The 23,551-nt window shown below is 40.1% G+C and overlaps 1 protein-coding gene across 1 annotated transcript; it reads right to left on the bottom strand.

Annotated features, from left to right (window-relative positions):
• Positions 1–15,105: 15,105 nt before the first annotated feature.
• LOC105873318 (olfactory receptor 2A1/2A42-like) lies at positions 15,106–16,071 on the bottom strand. Its single transcript, XM_020289682.2, has one exon. It carries the CDS (start codon positions 16,069–16,071, stop codon positions 15,106–15,108), a length of 966 nt encoding a protein of 321 aa, XP_020145271.2.
• Between the last annotated feature and the right edge of the window lie 7,480 nt (positions 16,072–23,551).

Genomic DNA, 23,551 nt, shown 5'->3' with positions numbered 1-23,551 from the left:
AATATATTTTAATCCATATATTCTTGTAGTTCAGTGACCTTCTCTAAGAAGAGAAAAGCCTGACTTGAGATCAGTAAAATGGTATAATAAATATTCATTCAAGTTCTAAAATGCACTACCATTCAAAAAATCAGATTAGCAAAGTTTAAAATAGTTGATGTTCTCCCTGGTTTGTGTATGTGGGGGTGGGGTGGTTTTCTAGGAGGAAGAAGGAGAAAAATGCCATTGTCTTAAAAAAAAAAAGAACATTTGACTTACTCTGCTAGGTTCTAAGAGATGAACAGGCCACTGATTCTGATGTCTAGGAGCTCACAGGCTACTGGAGGCCACAGATAAACAATAACAATAACAATGCAGTGCAATAACAATGCGGTGTAGTACACTTTCTGATACAGGTGTGTGCAAAGTGCCTTGGGAGTTTGGAGGAGGAATAGATTATCCTGTTGGCGAGTTTATAAATCAACACCAAAGTGATGGTGTCGTTGTGTGAGCTAATAGGGCAGCAGTGACACCGGTCCTCTCCCAGGTCTCTAGAGGCTCATGGTTCTTGAAATAGCTCCTACCTGACATTAATACCTAAGACATTTTTAACTTGGTTGCATATATCGTAAAAAATATTTATGCTTCCTAATCTTACTCAGTTAAGCATCTCGAAAATGTCTGGTAAGGAATGTCTGAGAGTGACCGGGCCTTTCCACAGTTGGTTGTAGCCGTAAAGTCAAACGCTCTTTTTTTTTTAAGCCAATGGCATTGAATCTAGTTAAAGGCTTTTGAAAAGAAATTCTCCAGCTATGGAGCCCAGATGAGTGAACAATAAACCTTGTCCTAAAAATGACAACAGGGAAATGACAGAAAGGAGACCAGGGAAAATTTCATCTCTAATTTGTATGGCATTTGGGGAGGTGTTATTCATTGCAAAGATTGGGGGTTCAGCTATTCTGCCACTCCCTGTATATCTAAGCAATCTGCCAGGGTTTGGTTTTGTATAAGAAAGGAAGGAATCCCTAGAATACACAAATCAAGATTATTCAATGAAGGGAGACAATGATTACCTTTTAACTTCTGAGAGAGAACTCCAGGTGGGCAGCAAACTAACCCTGAGATAGGAGACAGTAGAAATCCCCACACCCAAGTGAATTTTAGGACATTAGGTAATTATTGGTGGAAAATATATTTGAGTGGAAAACTATGAATCTCAACGGACATTTATCCTTGATAATGGTGCTTCTGTTTTCTCAAGATAGGGGCTAATAAAAATTGCATTTTTTTTTGTTTTTTTTTGAGACAAGAGTCTCACTCTGTTGCCCAGGCTAGAGTGCCGTGGCATCAGCCTAGCTCACAGCAACCTCAAACTCCTGGGCTCAAGCAATCCTACTGCCTCAGCCTCCCGAGTAGCTGGAAATACAGGCATGTGCCACCATGCCTGGCTAATATTTTCTATATATTTTTAGTTGGCCAATTAATTTCTTTCTATTTTTAGTAGAGATGGGGTCTCACTCTTGCTCAGAGCTGCTTTCAAACTCCTGACCTTGAGCGATCCTCCCACCTCGGCCTCCCAGAGCACAAGGATTACCGGCGTGAGCCACCGCACCCGCCCAAAAATTGCATCCTGATGGAATTTTATCAACAGACATTCCAGAAGAAACTGAGAAAGCAAGGCCAGTCTGAGGAACATTTATACTGCTCGCATTTCCTTTCTGAATTGAGGAATAGAATTCAATAGCAAAATTGTAACCTACCTTTCAGAGATGTATTGAAAGTAAAGTATAGGTTGTGAACCTTCTATTTTTATTTTTCTATTCTTATTCTTTTGCCCTGTTTTCTTGTTTTTATCTACCTTTAATTTAATGCCATCTTATTTTGTGTGTATACGTATGTGTGTATATATGTTGGCAAGTCATATTCTTTTTGGTATAAGATGAGAATTACATACATGCAAATACATATTGATACATACATAAAAATTTACACTAGCTGTTATGTTGGTAGGAAGAAGGAGTTAGGGTTCCAAGAATTCCTATGACGGGGGCTTCAAGCCAAATACTTTTGCTATCATTTTTATATATTTATCTTTCATTTTTTTCTCCTATTTTTGGGAGAAGCTGAAAACCTGCATTATGTCTTTGCTTTTTTGTGTGTACCTTATTAATATTTTTTTTGGACTAAAATATTATTATTGAAAGAATAAGTTGGGTCTTTGTGTATTATCTCTCCTTCTGATAGACTTAAGACAAAAACTGATAACAGCAGGCTGTTTCTTTTCAACACAGAAATAATCTTGGTTCAGTCCTTGTTGGTCTAACACTGTCTTTCCCTTTTGCCAATAGTAAGTCATTGGTCTTATCCCTAATCTCAAGTCGTTAATGTCTATTTCTGCAAGTTTTCTATTCCACTATCAAAGTCCCCAGTGATTATTCTTAGGTCAGAATATCTCTCTTCCACCCTGATCCATGTTGTTCCACTCTTCTCCCAAAACACAGCCACTACTCACTCCTGTGCCTGCACAACAGGTCTCCTCCCTGTTCTTGATAGTGGCCCTAGAGTGCCCTATGGCCTCTCTACCCTTAGGCCTGTACTTACATTCCCCTTACTTCTGTAAGGGAAGATGTCATAGTAGCAAAAGAGAAAGGGAGTGATCAACCACGTACAGTCATCCCTTGGTATCCATGTGGGATTGGTTCTAGGACCACCAGCAGATACCCAAATCCATGGATGCTCAAGTCCCTTATATACAATGGCATAGTATCTGCACATAACCCACAGGATCCTCCTGTATACTTAAAATCACCTCTAGATTACTTACCTCTTAATACCTAATACAGTGTAAATGCTTTGTGAAAAGTTGTTATACTGTATTGTTTAGGGAATAATGACAAGGGAAAAAGTCTATATATGTTCTGTATAAATGCAACCACCCATTTCCCCCCAGTATTTTCAATCCGTGGTTGGCGGAATCCATGGATGTGGAACCCACAATACAGAGGGCCAACTATAGAGCTGTGTTACAACTCTGATTGTGAAAGCACAAAGGCACAGCATGGAAGAGAGAAAAATGGGGACAAGAATAAAAGTGAATAGACAGGGAGATGCCATTCGCTTCGGCAGAAACATCCTTCTGTCTCCCTTATGATACAAACATTCCTGCCTGTACAGCTGTCTCACAGGAGAGATACTGAAGATGTTAAAGTCTGAGCGGCAAGACATTGAGAATACAATACAGAGTTAGGAAAGTTGAGTCCTAGCCTTTTACAGATGATCAAACAGCTTCAGAGAGGTTATGACTTCTAAGATCATATTCCTACATGCAGGTAGAGGCCAGCTGGGGCTGGCGTCCTCCCTAACACTCAGTGGTGGTGTCACTGTGCATACAGTCAAGGTAGCAATCTCATTGCTGTGTGTTATACACAGATAATTGTAGCATAGACTCTGTCCCAAAAGAACTTGGAACATTTAGATGGAAATAGTAAAATCATATTCTAGAGCAACCTCTAGTAAGCCCAAAGAGGGGCACAAATACTACTGGGGCATAAATTCAAAGGAAGATATGATTTAATGCGGGCCAGAGTGGTAAGGAAAAGCTCTATGAAGGGGCGAGTCTTGAGCTGCCCTGGGTAGGAGGCTGCTGCGTCTCCATGGTCGTTGGCACTGTGGGCCACTCCTCAGTACCCAGGTGCCACCTGTGCCACTCAGCAGACCCGAGAGTGGGAAGAGCAGCATTTTAGAAAAGGAGGGGGCTGAAGGCTGAGCATGAAGGCTTGAGACATCAGCTCAGGTATGTGTGGAGGCGGTGGAAGGTATTATTACCTGAAACAATTTAGGTAATAAATCTACATTTATTTAGATTTCACTCTTTAGGCCCAAATCAGCCTCCACCAGGATATTCTTGCTCAATGTGTTTCTTTGACACACTCACCAGTGCACGTGCAGACTTGGTTCCCAGTCAGAAATACATTTCATATTTCTAGTTCCTGAAGGAAATGTGAGTTGGTACTTGGCAGAAGTTATAGCACCATCTTGTGGAAATAAATGCTCCAGGCCACCAGCTTTTTTGTTTTGAATATCTTAGTCATCTTAGAAAAAATCGATCTTGAAACATATTCAGGGCCCCGAATCACTCTTGGAATGCACAGTCTATCAGTAACAAAAGACTTCCCGTATATTCTGATTCTTTGATAGCTGAGTTAGCGCTCTTGACGGGTGGCAGATTTCTTATTTGCACAATAATCATACAGACTTAGGATCCAATAAGATCCACCTCTCAGACTCATTTCTTTTAGGATGTGTGTCCTTGGATTTGGTTTTAACCGTGTCCCAAGGGTTCCTGCCTTTTGGGAATTTAGCAAAGTAACTCTAAATCCTGAACAAAAATAAAGGTACAAACAAACACTGGGTGCCGTTGCTCTTTTCTGTCTCCCCTGGTGTGTCAGACACCTCCCTCCGTAAGCAATAGGGTTCATTGACACGGGACTTGGGAAAAGGAGGTCCCTTAGTCATTGAGAATCTAAAGTAACGGTGTTGGGAGTTCACAGAAGCATTCATAGCTGATGGGAACTTACATAACTTCCTAGACATTTTATTGGGTCCACTAAAAAAATAACCCCTGGAAAAAGATTCCATTTACAATCATAAATTCATTTAATCATTAAATAACTATTGAGACTTTTAAATGTAAGTAATCCACCTTCCAGTGCAGGGAAAAATATGCTCGATCTAATTGTCTCAGTCTTTTTTTGTCTACAGTTTTGTCTACATCTGATGTAGACTTGATCTCTCTGTGTAAGGTTTGGGACAGGCGTCATTAGAGTTTAAGGTGGGTGTGAATTTTGCAAATTTTAAAAGTCTGTTTTTTTCCTGTAAAAATTGTATTTATAAAAAGTTACACATTGACATGTTTCTAAAACTTAAAAGTACAAAAGTAAATTTACAGAAATTTACAAAATTAAATTTTTCCCTTCACACATGTTCCTCAGCTATCCAGTTCCTTTCCCTGGAGACACCAATATTATAAGTTGTGAAATGCTTCCAAAAATATTCTGTGCTTATAGGAAATATATTACATCAATGATAGCCCACAAACCATTTTGAAACTTGCAATTTTCACTTAGAGATATAGATCGAAGATTGTTCTGTATTAGTACTTAAAGAGCTTCCTTGTTTATTTTTCAGCTGCACAATGTTTTACTGAGTGGGTGTAGCATCATTTACTTAACCAGTCTCCTGTTAAGGTTGTTTCCAATAGTTTGGCAATACAAACAACGCTGTGATGAATAACCCTTACATCTGTTGCTTTGCACATGTGCTGGTCTACCTGTGGGCTATATTCCTGGAAGTGAAACTGTTGGTCAAATGGTGCATTTGTAATTGTGGGAGACATTGGCAAACTGTTCTCCATGGAGGTCATTTGTACCTAATTATAGCAATATATAACACGCCATGCCCTCACTAACTGTATGTTTTTTAAATCCTTTCAATTTTACTAATCTGATAGATGAAATATGATATTTCAGTGTAGTTACTGTTATAATTTTCACAATTTTCTTGTTCTGAATTTGGTTCTATGAACTCAAATTTTTCATGAGGCCTGGTCACCTGGTCAATTCTCTTTCTCACTTTGGCAAGTATATTGCTTTTTCTTTAAATTAGTTTTCTGAACAGGTAAAAAGAGCTCAAATTTCAATCAGTTTTCAAAATTATTCATTGACATTCTCCCTCCCCTGCTCATTCCCAGTAGTGGATTTACTATGAAGTGAGTTAAGCGTAAGCTAACTTAGAGCTCCTTCCAAGAGTACTTTCCAAAGCCCTGAACTAATTCTGTATTCATAAATTCACATTATTTTTTAAAGAAGCTGCCCTAAATTTTATAAGCTTCAAACCTGGATATGCCTCTGCTTGTCACCATCTTCCCAAGTCTTCCCAAAGAGTTTCCGCCTCTTTCTTCTGCGTTTCTTATGTATTCCTCTAGAATCATTGTCTACATATATAAGTACATCCAGATACAGTTACCCACCCTCTTCCCTACACCCTGGCTTTTCTCAATGTCTTGTGGAAATTGTTCTACATAAGATATAGAGAATGTCCATATTGTTTCCTCTTTGCTTGTTTCTGGATAATTGCATGGCATTCCATTGTATAGAGATACTGGTCTTTATTTAATCAGTCCCCTGTGGGTGGAACTTAGTGTATATTTATTTTGTTTTGTTTTTGACATGTTAAAAAAAAAAAAAAAAAACTCCTGACAAGTTTCAGAGACTTACATGGCAACTAAAACTCTGGTATGGTCACAGGTGTTAGAAGAGGTAAGGATTGAAATAGGTAAAATTGGGGACATCTTAACCTCCCTTTCTCCCCACCCTCTTCAGGTATCTAGGACTCTTAGCCCTTATCAAAATAGGTCCCTTAATACCTGCTATTCACAACCTATATATGAACATATGCATCTGCATGTTAAGTTTCTGTGATTGTGAAACAAAAGATTGACTTGCTAGAGAAATTCTGAATGTCAGAAGGCAGGAGGGAGAGATAATTGTAAGACTTTGGATATCTCTAAAATCACACTGGATAGGATTTGGCTTTAAAAAAAGAGCAAATAGCCCATGAGCCCATTACTCTACCAGAGGCATTGTTACAGCACACAACATGATTCCCATTGCACACATGCTAATGTTTTATTCTGCTGTCTATGGTGGGGAGGGGTTGAACCATCCAGGCATGAGTGTTGGATGTCTTCAGCATGCCAGAAGATTCAATTGCTTAGTATTTTAACCCTTCACCCACTTGAATCATCACTTCTGCTTTTCTAGTTCAATGAAAACAATGGGAATTACGTTTTGGATAGCTGAAAATTCAGCCTTTCCATTTTCTCTATCCTCTTAAAGTGTTGGCCGCCCAATCTCCTATCACAACTTACTTTCTGGGAAGAAAGGATCACACAGCTGTCTAACTCAGTTACCTAAAATCTAACCCTATTGCTCAGTATTACCTTTTGTTTGTATGTCCTTTTTTGGTTCCTCCCTGGAACTATCTTCCCCAGGACTGAACTGTAGTTGGTATTAGTTTAAGAGACCACATTTCAGTTTCTCTACCTCTTTTATACTGGATCAGATAAGTTAAGCATAGAGAAGACAGGGGAGGAGAAAACGATGAAGGTGAGAGGAAAGAATTGATGGATCTCTATGCTGTATGATGAAGAATATTTTATAGTGCTTCTTTTCAGCTTACAAGTGCTGACCTGTGAGCTTTCTTAAAGCTCACAACATCCCCTTAGATTAGCTAGGGTGGTATCTTCTCATGATTTTATAGATGGGGAAGCAAAACAAGGGTACGCCTGCCCACGGCATACCTGAATCCAGGTATTGAGATTTGATGGTTCAGGGCTGACATTGGCTGGGTCCCTCAGAAGGTGATCTGTGGAGCAGTAACAATTACAGAATTTTGATGCTGGAAAGGAGCCTTGAGGATTTGTCCTGAAGCTCTATTTGGATTGTATTTCACATAAAATTGAAAAAATCTCTATCCATAGCAGTGCTGCTGCTGGAGACCTGTGAAGGAGGCTCAGGTCACTTTATTCCACATCTTGGCACCTCCACTTCTCTAGACTTTTACTTTTGTCCTGAAAAGCCAGAGAGCTAGAAACTCAAAACCCCTGGTTACTTGTGGCAGAGACTGCTTAGATGTTTATCAAAATTATCCTCTTACGCCTGGGTACATAGAGATACCACATTTCCCAGAATTCCTGGTGGGTTTTTTTTTTATATGATCATGTGACCAAGTCTTAGCCAATGGGACGTGAGCAAGTCCAGTTTGGGGCCAGGTCACTAAAACCTTCATGCTTTTTTTCAACACATATGAAGATCTTGGAAACCACATGGAAATGATAGCAGATCCATGAGATATAAGGACCCTGGGTCCCTGAATTTCTGATTGAAGGCATGCTGCCTGCTGGTCAGGAACACCTGCTCTGAGCAAGAAATGATCACTTGTTTACTATAAAATTTTCAAATAATGCAGTGTTATTTTCCATAGCTCCCTCTCCATTTTGAGAGGTTTCTTCTTTAAGTCCTTAATGTGTATTATTTTGAATATTTTCTCATACCTTTTTTTGTGTGTTTCTTTTTTTGTGTTTTTATTTCAGCATATTACAGGGGTACAAAGGTTTAGGTTACATACGTTGCCTTTGCCTCACCCGTGTGTGTCTCTCTCTCTTCTCAGATATACCCATGTATAGGTAGGTTTCTCTAAGTGAATGAGAAAGCACTGTATCACTAGGACTTCCTTTTATCACTTAACATTTTAGGAAAATTTTGCTTATAGTAATATTAAGTAATATATCATTTATACTGTGAGCTAATATTTCATATATTATCAAATTAATTAGACAATTAATATATAAAACTTATATATTAATATTTGCATACTATTCCATAATATGTGTTTATAATGTCTTCTTTAACAACCTATTGATTGATATTTGGTTATGACATTTTACTATTATAAATATTGCTTCAACTTAAACTATGTTTACAAGTATATATTTGTGCATATATATGAGAATATTTCTGTGGGATATATTTCTCATATATTTGTGCATATATGTGAGACTATGTCTGTGGGATATATTCCTAGAATTGGGATTGCTGCATCCAAAGGTGTACAAATTTTATTTTTTGAAGATAGAGTCCCACACATCTCCCAATCAACTTATATATCTACCAAAACTGTGGGGGAATATCCATTTGCCTATGTGCTCAGCGACACTAGAAAATATCCATCTTTTTATTTTTGTCCATCTAATGGGCAAAAAGCAGTATCCCATACTTTAAAATCAATTTCTGCACTTACTAGAGGGGCTGTCATTTTGCATCACATTTATTAGTGGCTTTCTCTTGTTCTACTGTCAATAGTTCATTTGTCTCCCTTTGTATCTTTGTATTTTTTTTCCAATTAGAAAACTGTTTTGTATATTACTATTTTGATCATTGTATATAATATTGGGGACTATGTTAGCTAATTTTTATATGTTTTTAAACTGGATTTTCAAAACATTAATGCTGATTTTCTTTTTGTATGTGGTAAAGATGGACTTTTTAAACGTTTTATTTTTTTAAATTGACAAATAGAATTATATATTTATCATATACAGTATGATGCTTTGAAATATATATATACACATTGTGGAATGGCTAAACCCAGCTAATTAACATATGTGTTATCTCACATGCTTATCATTTTTGTGGTTAAGAACACTTAAAATCTACTCTCTTAGCATTTTTCAAGAATACAATGTATTGTTATTAACTACAGTTAACACGTTGTACAATAGATCTTGAGGCTGATTTTCTTAATGTTGACAGTAAGAGATTCCTAAATCCAGGCTGTAGGGAGGCCGTGTGCCTACAGGTCATGGGCATGGTCTTTGGAGTCAGGCTGACCCAGATTAGAGTACAGGTTGTATCACATACTTGCTGTGTGACCACAGAAAACTTTCTTATGATCTCTGTGTCTGTGTCTCCCCTTTTATAACATGAATGTAATAAAAGAACTCACAGAATTGTTATGAAGTTTAGACAGGATTATAATGCATGTCACTCAGCACAATACCAGACACTTAATAAGCTCTCAACAAATACTGGCTATTAAAATTATTGTTTTAAAATGTGGGTGATACAGGTACAGAATTAGATGTTTAAGTTTTAGTCTAGGCCCTAGAACCTTTCCCAATAAAAGTTGCTTTTAGTAATATCCGAGAATAATAAAACTCTCTTTTCTTAGAGTGAACGTGTTGTATTATGTTTTAGCCAGTCTTACAAAACTCCTGTTTCCTAGAGCACTAAAATAGTCAACCCATTCATCAATTCAGTGCTTACTCTTTCGTTTCTACTGTGTTTAAGGCCTGAGGGATTCGATGATCTTCAGAAGTCCATTTCATTTTCTCTGCATGGAATTTATTCGTTTCTGTGAAAAAGTAAAAACCCAAATTCATATGAAATGTGAAGAAACCAATAAAGACAGGGAATTAGAAAACAAAGGGGAACCTTAAAGTGTGTCTAGTTCAACTTTTTTATTTTATATAGGTGCGAAAACTGAGGCCCGGAAGAGTTAAGTAATTTTCCTAAGGTCACACAGAGAGTAAGCGAGGGTCGTGGGATGGGAGCCCAGGCAAGCTGACGCTGAGCCAGCCAGCAGCCTGTTGACTAAATCACACTGTGCTCCGGGGCCCACTTCTTCTTTTCACCCAACATGATTTCAAAAATTAAAAGCAAACAAACCGAGAAACACAGCTTTAAAAAACACGGATAAAAACAAGCCAATGCTATTCAAAATCTGCGAAGACAGCAAGGTATGTAAGACACCTGTTTGCTGGTTGGGAAAGCCTCGCGGAGGTGAAGTCCAGTGAGACAGCATTCCAGATCTCTTTCGTTTTTGTCTGCTCTCCACAACCTGTATTTATTACAGCAATGGTACTCTACACTCACGACAAACAGCAAACAGCCATCCTACAGGCCGGTGCTTGGCAATGCCCGTCCACATGCCAAAGATGCCGGGGGTGCCGGTTTCAGGCGGCGAGTGAACCGACTGCAGCACACACATTCCCCTCCCTGTCATTTCCAGCTTCATTGTCCACAGTCGTCTCCACCCTCTTGCCAGAGTTTTCCAGAGCAACACCCCAGCGTGGCTTCCCACCTGGCACAGCACCATCCTGGCCTTGAATCACAGGTTCAGTGATTTGCACACTCCTGTCAGACGACAATGACCACGGACCCCGGGATAAGGATAAACAAACATTCCCAGGACTTTTTATAGTCAGGTGAAATTTCTACCCTCATCTGTTTCTTTTCTTCTGTGTCCTTGTTCTTGAGTGATAACGCATTCTTGATTGCTAATATGTACCACATATGAATAGGCTAAAAGCAAGAATTAGACAAATCTAATGCACAATAAGGTATCTAATTGTAAAAGAATGAAGGGTAACACATCCCCAGGCCCATATAATATGGGTAGAAGTTTGAGCACAGTGACCATCCATATGTTCCCTTAGTCAAAGTTTATCGAGTGTGTCCTGTGAACAGGCCTGGTGCCAGCCATTCAGGACATGAGTATCATTCGGTCCGCTGCGAAAGAGTGGCTCAGAGTTAATTTAAAGCCAGACTATCTGATCTTGAATCATGTTTCCACCACTAAATAATCTGGAGACTTTGAATAAATGAATTAATTTCTCTAAACTTCATTTTCCCCATCCTTATGGGAGGATAGAGTTAGTCCCTACTCCACAGATTTGATGTGAGGATATTGAAGCATTGTGCATAGTGCCTAGCACATAGCAAGTGCTCAATAATTATCAGCTACAGTTAAATTTCTACTATACTCAGAGTTATAGTATAGTAGAAGGGATTTAAGGTAGGTTTTAAGGAAGGAAGGATTTAAGGAAGTATAGTAGAGGGATTTAAGGAAGGTTAGGAATAAGAAAATAGCTCAACACTGAACATTTGGAAATGAGATCAACAGATAGTGTCCTTTATTTTTTCAACAAGTTTTTGGCGAGCACTCGCTATGTGCTAGGAATGCCTAGGTGTTGGGGATAAGGAGACAAACCAATTCTTGTCTTTTCCCTTGCAGAGAGATGATATATTAATATATTTGAGATATGTACTGTAAATCCTGGATTAAAGATTACAAAATTTTAGAAACCAAAACCAAAATCTGATGGTTCCTCACTAGATGGACTAGGACCGGGTTCAGAGAAAGAGAGGTCCCCCCGAGCCTCTGCCAGCTGACTCACAGAGGGGCCCCGAGTCGGGCTGCCGCTCAGGCTTCTGTCAGGCTGCCCCCTCGAAGGCCAAGTGGCCTCCTGTGCTTCTAGATGGGACATGGGACAAACCTAAGCCATGAGGGCAAAGGTTTGGGTGACCTATAAGCACCAATACTCTTCCTATCTAAAGGGCAGTCATGGTCCCAAATCAGAAAGTTCAGTGACCCTGACAGGATTAAAAGAATTTCTGACATAATAGTAATAATAACAGTATTTTTCTTGTGTTTGCATTACAACTTTTTTTTTTTTTGAGACAGAGTTTTGCTCTGTCACCAAGGCTGGAGTGCAGTGGCATGATCATAGCCCACTGCAGCCTGGAACTCCCAGGATCAAGCAATCCTTCTGCCTCAGCGTCCCTGGAAGCTGGGGCTAAAGGTGCATGCCACCACGCCTAGCTAATTTTTTTTAATATATATATATATATATATATATATACAGACAGGAATCTCACTATTGCCCAGGCTGGTCTTGAACTCCTTGCCTCAAGTGATTCTCTCACCTGCCTTGGCCTCCCAAAGTCCTAGGGTACAGGGCATGCCTTGCATAGTATTTTTAAGTCTTCAAAATGTGTCTGTTTGCATCTCTCCTTTGAGGTTTTTGGTAGTCCTCTGGGGCATCCTAAGCAGCTCTCATATGTGTCATTTATGGATGATGAACTGAGACCCAGGCAGTTTAAGGGACTTCTCTTAAAGAACTCATCTAGTTAATGGTAGACCTGGGACTAGAGCCCAGATCTCTTAAGTACAAATCTCATGTGTTTAAGCGCTGGGCAGCATCTTGGGCTTCCTGGACACCGAGGCCAACCCTAGGAGAGCACTGCACACAGCGTTTAGGGTCCAACAGGGGACTCCCCGAGCATGGTTTCTGTACCCATGAGTTTTTGCTACTCACCTTGTATCAGGGTAGCTTTCTTCCCTTGAGACCTACCCCTGGAATGAGAGCTCTTCTCCCTTGCCCTGCCACTTGAATGCAGCCCTCCAAATGTTGCAATGCAATATGCAGCATCTGTCATGAAACTAAACAACCGTTTAAAGACTGCACTGGGAAATAATGGAATTACAAGTGCTATATCCAGCTTGGATACATTACAAGAACACTCTCTGATGCTCTTCAATTGGTGAACCATCAATCTAAATCTGCAATGTCAACCTCTTTCTTCCATTGTTTTCTGTCTCACTGTCCTGCCGGTCAAGAGGCTCTTCCTCCATCCCTGACCCTTGGAGTCACAGTCCTTGGTTGCTACCTCATCCTTACTTCCACACACCAGTATGAAATCAAGCTTTGTTTCACAGCTTTAAGTATTTTTCTGTCTGGAGCCCAAAGCCCACCTTTGGCTACAGGTTGAAAATTTCTTTTCATTTCTCCTCCTTCTGGAACTTCATGATCACTTTAATTTTTAGACAGTGGTTATGATTATGGGTCTGGCACTCATTTTGCCTAAGTTTGACTCTGGACTGGGTACTTATTAGCTGAGGGCATTGGTTAAATTATGTAATCTCTCTATACCTCTGTTTTCTCACCTAAAAGCTGTAATAATAGTCTCCACTTCATAGGGTTGTTATGAGGGTTTAAAGAGCTAATGTTTATAAGGAGCTTAGAACACTGCCTCTCCAAGTACTCAAGTGTGTGGTGTGTGTGTACATGTGCACAAACATGTGCTTGTAGTATGTGAAACTAGAGATGTCTTTGTTCTAGATCTTACCACCCAGGCACCCAGGACCAAGTTCAGTTCTAAAGTAGCTCTCTAATCTAGATGAGAACAGCCTCCATTCCCATCCTCTCTGCGTTGTGTTCCTCTAAAACTCTTTTTTTTTTTTGAGACAGAGTCTCACTTTGTTGCCCAGGCTAGAATGAGTGCTGTGGCGTCAGCCTAGCTCACAGCAACCTCAAATTCCTGGGCTCAAGCAATCCTTCTGCCTCTGCCTCCCGAGCAGCTGGGACTACAGGCATGTGCCACCATGCCCGGCTAATTTTTTCTATATATATTAGTTGGCCAATTAATTTCTTTCTATTTATAGTAGAGGCAGGGTCTCGCTCTTGTTCAGGCTGGTTTTGAACTCCTGACCCCGAGCAATCCACCCACCTTGGCTTCCCAGAGTGCTAGGATTACAGGCGTGAGCCACTGCACCCGGCCTCTAAAACTCTTAATCTCCTTTGCAACCATGCCCATAAGGCTTGTTGAACAGGACAAGAAGCCTTCCATAAATAATCTCTGGTTCTCCTAGCCTAATCATAATATGTATTAGACTGAGAAGAAACCCACATTCACCTAACATAGTATCTATGTTGGGATAAGTTAGACGTATTCTTAATTTGATAATGTTGACAACATCCTGCACTATCTTGGTTAAGTAGAGAAGGCTTAGGAGTCAGTGTGTTTGGGCATAAGTTTAACATTTTCCTTTTGCTTAGTATTTGCATCCATAAAACTGGGGTGATAATGGGAAGTAGATTGCTATGATGATAAAATGGGGCTGTCTCTATAAAGTAGCTATCAATGTACAGTGGATGACACAGAGTAAGTACTTAATAATGCTAACTATTAATAATATGGTTAAGACCCTTCTTACCATCGAAATGCCTCTGCCTAGGGCTATCCATTCATACCAGGTAAAAGTTGCATTGTGGCACTTGCTAACTACCTCTAAATGAAGGGCATGTGCATATTCAGAGAGAATCATAGATATACTCTTGTGGAGGGTGAGGGGAGTTTAGAAACAAGTGGCCATTGAAATCTCAGGAAAGATTGAAAAGTGGCTTTTGTTGGGTAGTTTGCTGGGGTTGCCAGCTGAATGGGTATGAAGTCACTCTCTGACTACAAAAATTGTCAGACAGATTATAGAATTTAGCAAGTAAAAGTCAGTTTTCCTCCAAGCTTAAGTGGATATTTACTACTTGCAATAGAAAAGACGATTCAGGGGACCCAAATGTGGGATGCAGATGGGCAGAGGTTTCAGTGGGCTCTGAAGCCTTTGCCTGTGGCTGCAGTATTTTAAAAAATTCTTACTGATGTGACTGCATCTGGTAACGCCAGCTATTCTGCTATTTCCGAGCACACCTGACCAAGTCAGCGGTAGTGTGTCTATTTTAAACGTTTGGGACCCATACCACTGTGCAAGATAAAATTTTCCCTTAGATATTCTCAATTCAATAAGCAGTTAAATGAAAAAAGTTGTCAAGGATAATAAGTATAATGAATGCAACAAAATATAACTACTTCCTGGGGAAAAGGGAATTCATTACAGATACAAAGACAGTGGTGACCTTAGGTGATAATCAGTCCCCAAGATACCAAGAGATTACTGAGGCTGGAGAGTCACACGCCGCCCCAGCTGGGAATGACTTTCTTTGCACAGCGCTCTCCTCAGTGTACCTTGGACCTCTGCGTTCCTCAGGCTGTAGATCAGGGGGTTCAGCATGGGGTTGAAAAAACTGTAAAACAGGAAAAGGACCTTCTGCTGCTCCTCAGGATGGCGGGACTTGGGGGCCATGTACATGACGATGGCGCTGCCAAAGAAGAGCCCGACCACGCAGAGGTGGGAGGAGCAGGTGGAGAAGGCCTTTCTGCGGCCCTCCCCGGCCTGGATGCTCAGGATGGCCAGCAGGATGCGTGAGTAGGAGACCAGCACCAGGCAGAGGGGCCCCACCAGGATGAACACGCCAACTGTGAAGATGACGACTTGGTTGAGCCGGGTGTCAGCACAGGCCAGCTTGAGGACAGACAGGATTTCACAGAAGAAGTGGTTGATTTCATGAGGTCCACAGAAGGGCAGCCTCAAGATGAGAACCACATGGACCAGGGCCAGGAGGGACCCACATGCCCAAGAAGTGACGGCCAAGACAATGCACACTCTCCAGCTCATGATGACAGAATATCGGAGGGGGTGGCAGATGGCCACATACCGGTCATAGGACATCACCACCAGGAGAAGACATTCTGTTTGTGCAAAACTCAAAAAGAGAAAGGTCTGCATTAAGCAGCCAGTGAAGGAGATGGGCTTGGCTGGGTCCAGGAGGTTCACCAGCATCCGGGGCACCGTACTGCAGGCACAGGCGATGTCCACGATGGCCAGGTGTGAGAGGAAGAAGTACATGGGGCTGTGCAGTCTGGAGTCCAGGGAGATGAGTCTCAGGATGACCCCATTCCCCAGCAGGGTGAGGACGTAGAACAGGGAGAAGAGCCCGAAGAGAAGCATCTGAATCCTTCTGCCCACAAGGAATCCCAGTAGGATGAACTGTGTAACCATTGTTTGGTTTTCCCCCATTTCACTATGAAAAAAAGAAATGGATAGCTTAGGATAGGACTGTCAATAATGTCTAGACATTATTTCATAATATTTTATGAATGTAGTCATTTTTAAAACCTAAATACAATTAATGATGTACTTAATTAACTACTAATTTTAGACATCCAATTTTATGGAAGAGCTTGTTTCACCAATGTTATGGTACATAGAACCTTTGACCCCTGTGTTGGGAAGAAAGCATATCAAACCAAAACAGGAAATAAAATGACCCTGTAATAAGCTGCCCATGTCAAAATGACTAAGAGAATTACTAAAGTGTAAAATTAATAATTGGTAATGAAAGAACTCCAAATATGAGAATTAGAGTAGTTCCAGGAAAAAGTGTAATTTCAGTTTCTCAGTAGAAATATCAGCTGTGTTCCTTTCAACATCTGAAATCAACCTTTGCACTCTAGAGAAGTTTCCATGAGAACAGGAGGAGCTAAGAGATTAAAAAGCAACTTTTATGACGATGTGATTATTCAGGTTCCTAAGAAGGAATCAATGCATGTGCTATTTATGGGCTGTAATTATTATCTTTATTTTACAATAAAACAATGATAACTTATTATTTGGCAAGTAATCTACTGATTGATTCATGGTTACTGACATACCAAAAAATTATCTTGAATAGTAACCCCTACAATTTGTAGGAATCGGATTTTTCGGGGCTGTCCACTGCATGTATTGTGAGTGTACTCTGTATACTTTGAGTGCAGGTTGTGATGAGGACGTAGTCAGGCATTCCTGCGTTGATCTCAAGGCTGTGTGTGTGTAGATGTGTGTGAAAACCTTCAAGTCGTACTTCCTCATGGATGATTTGTAACTCATCCCTTCTGTGCTCCTATCAAAAGAGCAAATCCATGTCCTGACAGACGTAGGAAACACCATACCTGGATGCCCGCGTGTGGGAGGACCTACTCTTTGTGCCTTGCTTAGTGTTGTGTCATATGTGAACATCAAAAACATAAGAAATGACTATTCATAAAAAATACTCTGCCTTTCTTCAGCAACGTAAGAATGACTATATACTTTACATATGGCCAATTAAAAGATTTGGGGAAAGAGTTACTTTAGTGAATTATACTCATTTTATACATTACTGTGACAATAAATTGATAGTCAGGTAATTGGTCTTTCTGTGAATCTGTGATGTGCCAAAAATATTCAGATTTCTGATAATGTCTTCCTCAAATACCATGTAGAAATCCCGCATTTTGCTAGTGCAAACATTTTTGTGAGTGACTTTGCTAGGCAAAAATATCCTGAGGGTAAATTACTGCTCTCGTGCCTGCTTCCCTCTGCAGAAAAAATCTTCTCCAGGACAAATGCAAGGAAAGGTGCTGCTTTTGATAAGAGCCTGGCCCAGCTGTGATTAATACCAGCGGAAACATCCAGGAGATGCTCCCCAAAGAACTTAAAAATAAGAGAACTGTTACTTCTTTTCAATAAGCCAAATTTGTGAGGTCACCCGTACTGGGTGAGAAGAGCTGGAGGAGGAAAACAGGACGACGTGAGGAAACCTGTCCCTGGAGGGCCTCCCACAGCCCACTCGGTGCGCTTTGATGTCACCTGCCACAGGTGGGGAGGAAGAAGTGACTTTATCAGTGAACCCGAATGTAACCGGCCATGTGGGTGCATGTCTAAAGAAAGGCTGGGGAATGAGTAAGGGAGGTGACAGGAGAGGCAGCGATGGACAGCGTGTCCTCACTCTGTCCAGGGGAGTCTGGCCTGACGGCATGAGGGTGTTGTCCTCCCGGCAGGTCTACAGGTGCATCCAGGGGGCACAAGTGAGCAGTGACAGACAACCCTTGTCAATGAGATCTCCAGTGAACCCTCTGCCCTGACCTGCTGTTCACCTGTCAACCATTAGGTATTATTTTGCTCTCTTGTGCAGATGTTTTATCAAAGAAGAAATGTGCCAATCGGCAAATTTTTGGACAGTTTGGCAGTTACAGTTTTAAATTGAATCAATTCTATTCAGGCTTATTCATTGTTCCTTTTCTAGTTTGGATAGTATGATACTGTTGAGAAATGTGTGTACTGAAAAAATTTCCAAGGCTGGATGTACAAAGTGAGTGTCAGGCGCTGGGCTGAGACAAACTTATTGAAGTACAACCCAAAGAAAATTTTTCTGAGCATCTAATCAGAACCCTGAAGGATATTCCCATTCCATCCTTTTCTAGCGGCAAAAAATTATTGTTTACTTATAAGCATTATTAAGAAATTATTATATCAGCAAGACACAAATGAATCCCAGTGAATATTATAACACATGACCAAGGCTTATATATTCTTTCAGGATTCTACAAAATATTACCACGCCAGTCCAACTTTCTGAATTTATTTGATAAACAAACAAAGCATGTGAAAATATTTGGTTGCGTAAATGAATTTGAATTTACATCTTATAAAAATCTTAATGTCTGTATTCAATGGTTCTTTATTTCCTTTTGTAACTCTCCAAATGATTACATAAAAGGGAAAAACCCACTATTTATAAACTTGAATCTCTTTAAAATCTAAATTAAAATACAAGAAGATAGGAGGGCTTAATGAGCACATTGAGATTCTTTAAGGACAGTTGCCATATGGGTTGAAAGTCTGATTTCTTTTACAGGACTGTATTCTTAACATACTCCTTCTGAACAAGAAATAACTGTACTCATTTTTGTAATGCTGACACTTACTAAATGTTGCATGAGCCAATGAATCAATAAATACAAATGAATGAATGCCTAAATACTGATTTTTTTTTTTTTTATCATCTTTGGACTGTATCTGGAATTTCTGGCTTGCTTAACTCTTGCCTAGTATGATTTTTTTCAATTAAGGACATATCTCTTAAGGGAGGAAAAAAAAAAGAAAAGACTTTCTGAAGTTTGATAAAAATAACTATAGAATCTCCAAAAATGTTTAAAGATTTAATACCTGAAAGACATTTCTATTTTCTTTTTCCCTTCATATTTTATTTCACTCTGTGTGCTACTATGAACATCTTACTTAAACTCAAATGGATTAAATTTGCCAAAGGATTGGAAGAAGTGAAATGAGAGGTTGAAAAACAGAAATTAAATATAACCCAGTTCCAGATGCAACATTCAGGCATTGTGTATGTTTCAAATGATATATTTTGTATATACTTACAAGTTTTTCATTTAAAATCTATTTGCTGACACTTTTCAGGGAAAAAGAAGAAAAATAAATAAAATACAATCTTAGCAAATTATTCGATGACTAATAAAGTATCTGACATCTCCATGTTTCAAAGTAAACACCTAAGACTGAAATCATTTCTTTACACATGTACAAGCCTGTCGGTACTAGATGGGACCTGTGTTTCAAAAAAGGTAAAATTTAAGATCTGAGAAGCTGGCAAACTTTTCTAATGAGTCATGCAGCATTCCAAAAATGGAAGCTATTTTTAAATCCTCAGTTCAACTGAAGTATTAGATGGTTTACTTACAGGTATTAAGAAATGTTTGTTACAACTTACGGAACAGACCCCTCCTCTGTCTGTCTGTCTGTCTGGCTGCATGCCTGTTCCTGTGCCTTCCCATAGCATTGTCACTCACCTGGTACATCTCTCCTTCTCTGGACCTCTTTCTGATACCCTCTCTCCGTCCCCAGTTTTCTTTCTCTCCTACAATTTCCCGTTCTGAGAATCTCTTTGTCCTACATCCTCAACATACATCTTCACAGTGTTTCTAGAGATTTGTCAACAGTTCCAACATTTGAGTGGTTTCTCAGAGGATTTTGATTACACAGGAGGTCTGCATTCAGGCTAACGTCTTATAAGCTACCTTGGAAAATGTGACCTTATAATTTATCATAGGAGTAATATCTGCCAACCCACTTACCTGTGGTATTGAAACATTCTTTCTTGATTCCATAATAGACAATAAGGGCTATCTCATTATACTTCAAAATTAATTTCCTTAGGGATTGTGTTTCAACTATACCCTTAGATTGAAGAAATCGTTTTGATCTAGTAAGTAAGAAAAATGATATTCTTAGACTCTCATGCCTTAAGTAAAAAAAAAGAAAAATGATATATTTGACCATATATTGTTCCTGGAATGTGGTAGGTACTCAGTAACTATTTATTGCCAGAGTGGATATCAACTTGATTAAATATGAGAAAAAAAAAACATTAATGAGCTCTCCACATTCTGTTATGAGCCAGTTTCTCTGGCAAAGAAAAAGTGAAAGGCTCTATGAGGTAGCAATTAGTGAGTCTCAGCTTAGGAGTTGGACCCACATTTATTAGTTGTATAACCTTGAGTTTTTTCTTAACCTCTCTAAACCTCAGTTTCCTCTTTTTTAAAAGGAGAAAAATGAGAATACCTATTTTATGAGGTGGTTATGAGATTAATTGAGACAATATGTATTATACACTGAACACATTTGTGGTATTCAGTGAACACTCAATAACTGGGATCAATCATTATCAATCCTCAAAAGCTTCTTAGACAGCCTATGATCCTATCGACCTGACAAGTTACGATTCACAGTAGTCCCTGAAAACCATTCACTTCATTTGCCGTTATCCTCTGAAAGCCAATTTTGTAGTCTTGATTAAAACAGTGTAGCCAACAGGGTGATTTCCTGGATAACCTATTCTTTATTCTTTCATCTAGCATCAATGCTCATAGGTTTGTTGCTTTTATGCAATTACCTCTCCACTATATATACACAATTAACAATAATTCTATACATACTTACATTATTTGTGAGCAATATGTTCAAAGAAGTTAGCATTAAGTTTCCCTCAAACTATTCCCATGGTAGAATAATAATCAGCACATGTACAGAGAGGAGTGAATTTCCTTACCAATGCTTGCAGGATGTGAGTGACTGTTGACCAAAGACTAGGTGCTACAACACGCCTAAGAGGAATTTATAGTAATGTGAAATAAGGCAACCTGGATAGAACCCACATTTGGACTCAAGGATCTCCAAAGGGGAAGCACCTGAAGGTTGGGACACGGGTCCTGATTTCTGGAAGTTTCCATGGGAGCTGCAAAACACTCGCCTCTGTTCCTGATTGAATTGTAGCAGAGTCCTCAGAAGAGGAGATGCTTTTCTCTGATGGGCTCCACCCAGTTGGCAGCTCCTGAGGACTCCCTGGAGGGGTGGGTCATGACCCCTCATGCAAGCCCACCTCCACTGGGAAGGAGAGACAAAGCAATTGTGTTTTTCTATTTCTGTTCTCATCCCAGCGGGACGCACAATTAGGCAACACAGACAGCCACAGGGCACACCTCTGGGACAACATCTCTCATTACAGCCCCTGAATACTTGGCATTGTTTGAATTTCATGAATCCCAGCACTGGCTTTGTTCCCCAGTCTCCAGATGGTTCAGGTGAAACTGTCAGGAAGCAGGACCTGTGTGACAATGAAGAAGCTCCTGGAGTTACCCTCTGTGGCTCAGCTTCTCCCCAGTGTAATGTGGGTCCCTTGTGTGGCAGCAGAAGTGGGAAGAAAGGACCCTGGACAGTCAGCTGATTGCAGGTGACAGGCCAAGGTGTGGAGGTGCTGTGGGTAGCTGGTTATGGAGGCGTGGTGTAGATTAGGTAGTCTAAGGAGGGGACAATGTGTCCCAGTGGGGCTCATTGGAACCTGCCTGAGGGAGGATCTTCTAGGGCACAAGCCACCACTGCAGGTCACCTGTTGGAAGTGTTCTCTAATCTCTATTTTGAGGAGGAATGCTGATCTGAGTGTATCCCCTTGGGGGAGGACAGGACTGTCTCTAAGGCAGCTTCCTCTGGAAGCTTCTGCCTCTCCTAGGAGGTTAGAGATATTTGCTTGCCAAAGGTCATCTCACATTTATTTGTATTTCTTTCTTATGCTGGACATAGGAGAGGTTGGAATTTCATGTCACCCAATTGCGCAATTTACAAACTAATGAGTTAATTACAGTGTGATCCCCGACCTGCTGGGGTTATGGCATAAACCTAGGAAAATCGTGCGCAGGTGATGACGTTTTGAGAACATGCTCACCCGTGCTCTGACTGTGCTTGTCCACTGTGAGGGGAAATATGCTTTTCTTTAGGGATACAGAAAAGTACTTCTGATCATATGAAAAGCCTAGTGTATAGTAAGCCATCCACAAACTTTAGAATGTTTTCTTCTTTTTCTTTTACACCCAGGTGAACTGCAACTAATATAAACAACAAAAATCCTGTGAAATCCCACAAAAACATTAATTTTAGGAAATTGTATTCTATATTCCTCACCCTCCAAACATCAGTTATAAAAAGTCATTTTAGGGTAAAAAAACAGACAGTTTGAACTAAGACAGTTAAATATAAAATTTTATGATGCAAACAAAAATCTAAAATGCATTGGTTCAAATTACTTGTTTTCTATTACATCTCAAGTTGAGGCGGGTTTCGCTTCTAAAAGTGGTCAGAATGAAACATAAACATATACCAAACATACATGTATACAAAGGAAATGACACATGGAGTACAGTCAGATCTAAATTGAAAAGAATATGCTCACAGATGTTTACACTATATAACAACATGTGGAAATCAGGAAATTGCCTTTCAGGAGCAAGTAGCAAGCTGAAAATCTGTGTGAAGAATGGTTTTAGAGAATACATTTCTATTTAAACAGTACCTTAGGAATATTGGTTATGAACACACATTTGAGGATATAAAGATTAAAATTAGATCAGCAAGAGCAAGACCCCATCTCTACAAAAAAAAAAAAAAAAATAGAAAACATTAGTCAGGCGTGGTGGTGCACACCCGTAGTCCCAGCTACTCAGGAGGCTGAGGCAGGAGGATCACTTGAGCCCAGGAATTTGAGGTTGCTGTGAGCTAGGCTGTTACCACGGCACCCTGGCCCGGGTATCAGAGCAAGACACTGTCTCAAAAACAAAAAGCCTCAAACCAAAAACAAACACATAAGCCAAGACAGGCCAAAAAGAAAATCCAAAACAAAAAAACAAAAACTAAAAGAACAAGTCAGATGGAGCTAGTGCTCTAATCAAAGTTCATCAAGAAGGCAAAAAAAACGGAGCCTTCCCTGTGGTCTGGGCAAACACCACAACTGTGAAGTCCCGTGCGCCCAAATGCCAACTCTCTAACAGTGATCCTCTACATCATTCATAAAAGCTGTGGCCTGTGGCTCGGCTGCATCAGCAGGGAATAAGGGATTGTTAGACATGTAAATCTCTGGCAATGGCATTCGGACCTGTTGAATCAGAACCTGTGTTTTTGCAAGATCCCCAGATGACTCGTATGCACGTTAATACGTGAGAAGCACTGGTTTACAGTACGGAGCAAAGCATAAACAACAATCCTACAGGTCAGTGATGGCAGTGCCCATGCCACATGCCAAAGACACCATGGGGGCCAATTTCAGGTGGTACATGAACCCATTTCCACCCACAGAATCCTGTCCCTGTCCTTTTCTGTAATGACAGCCCCTAATCTCTCTCCCCTC

Source organism: Microcebus murinus, chromosome 9, assembly GCF_040939455.1.
Source record: "Microcebus murinus isolate Inina chromosome 9, M.murinus_Inina_mat1.0, whole genome shotgun sequence".
In the NCBI taxonomy this organism is placed as follows: Eukaryota; Metazoa; Chordata; class Mammalia; order Primates; family Cheirogaleidae; genus Microcebus; species Microcebus murinus.
This window is presented reverse-complemented; position numbering and strand designations above follow the sequence as displayed.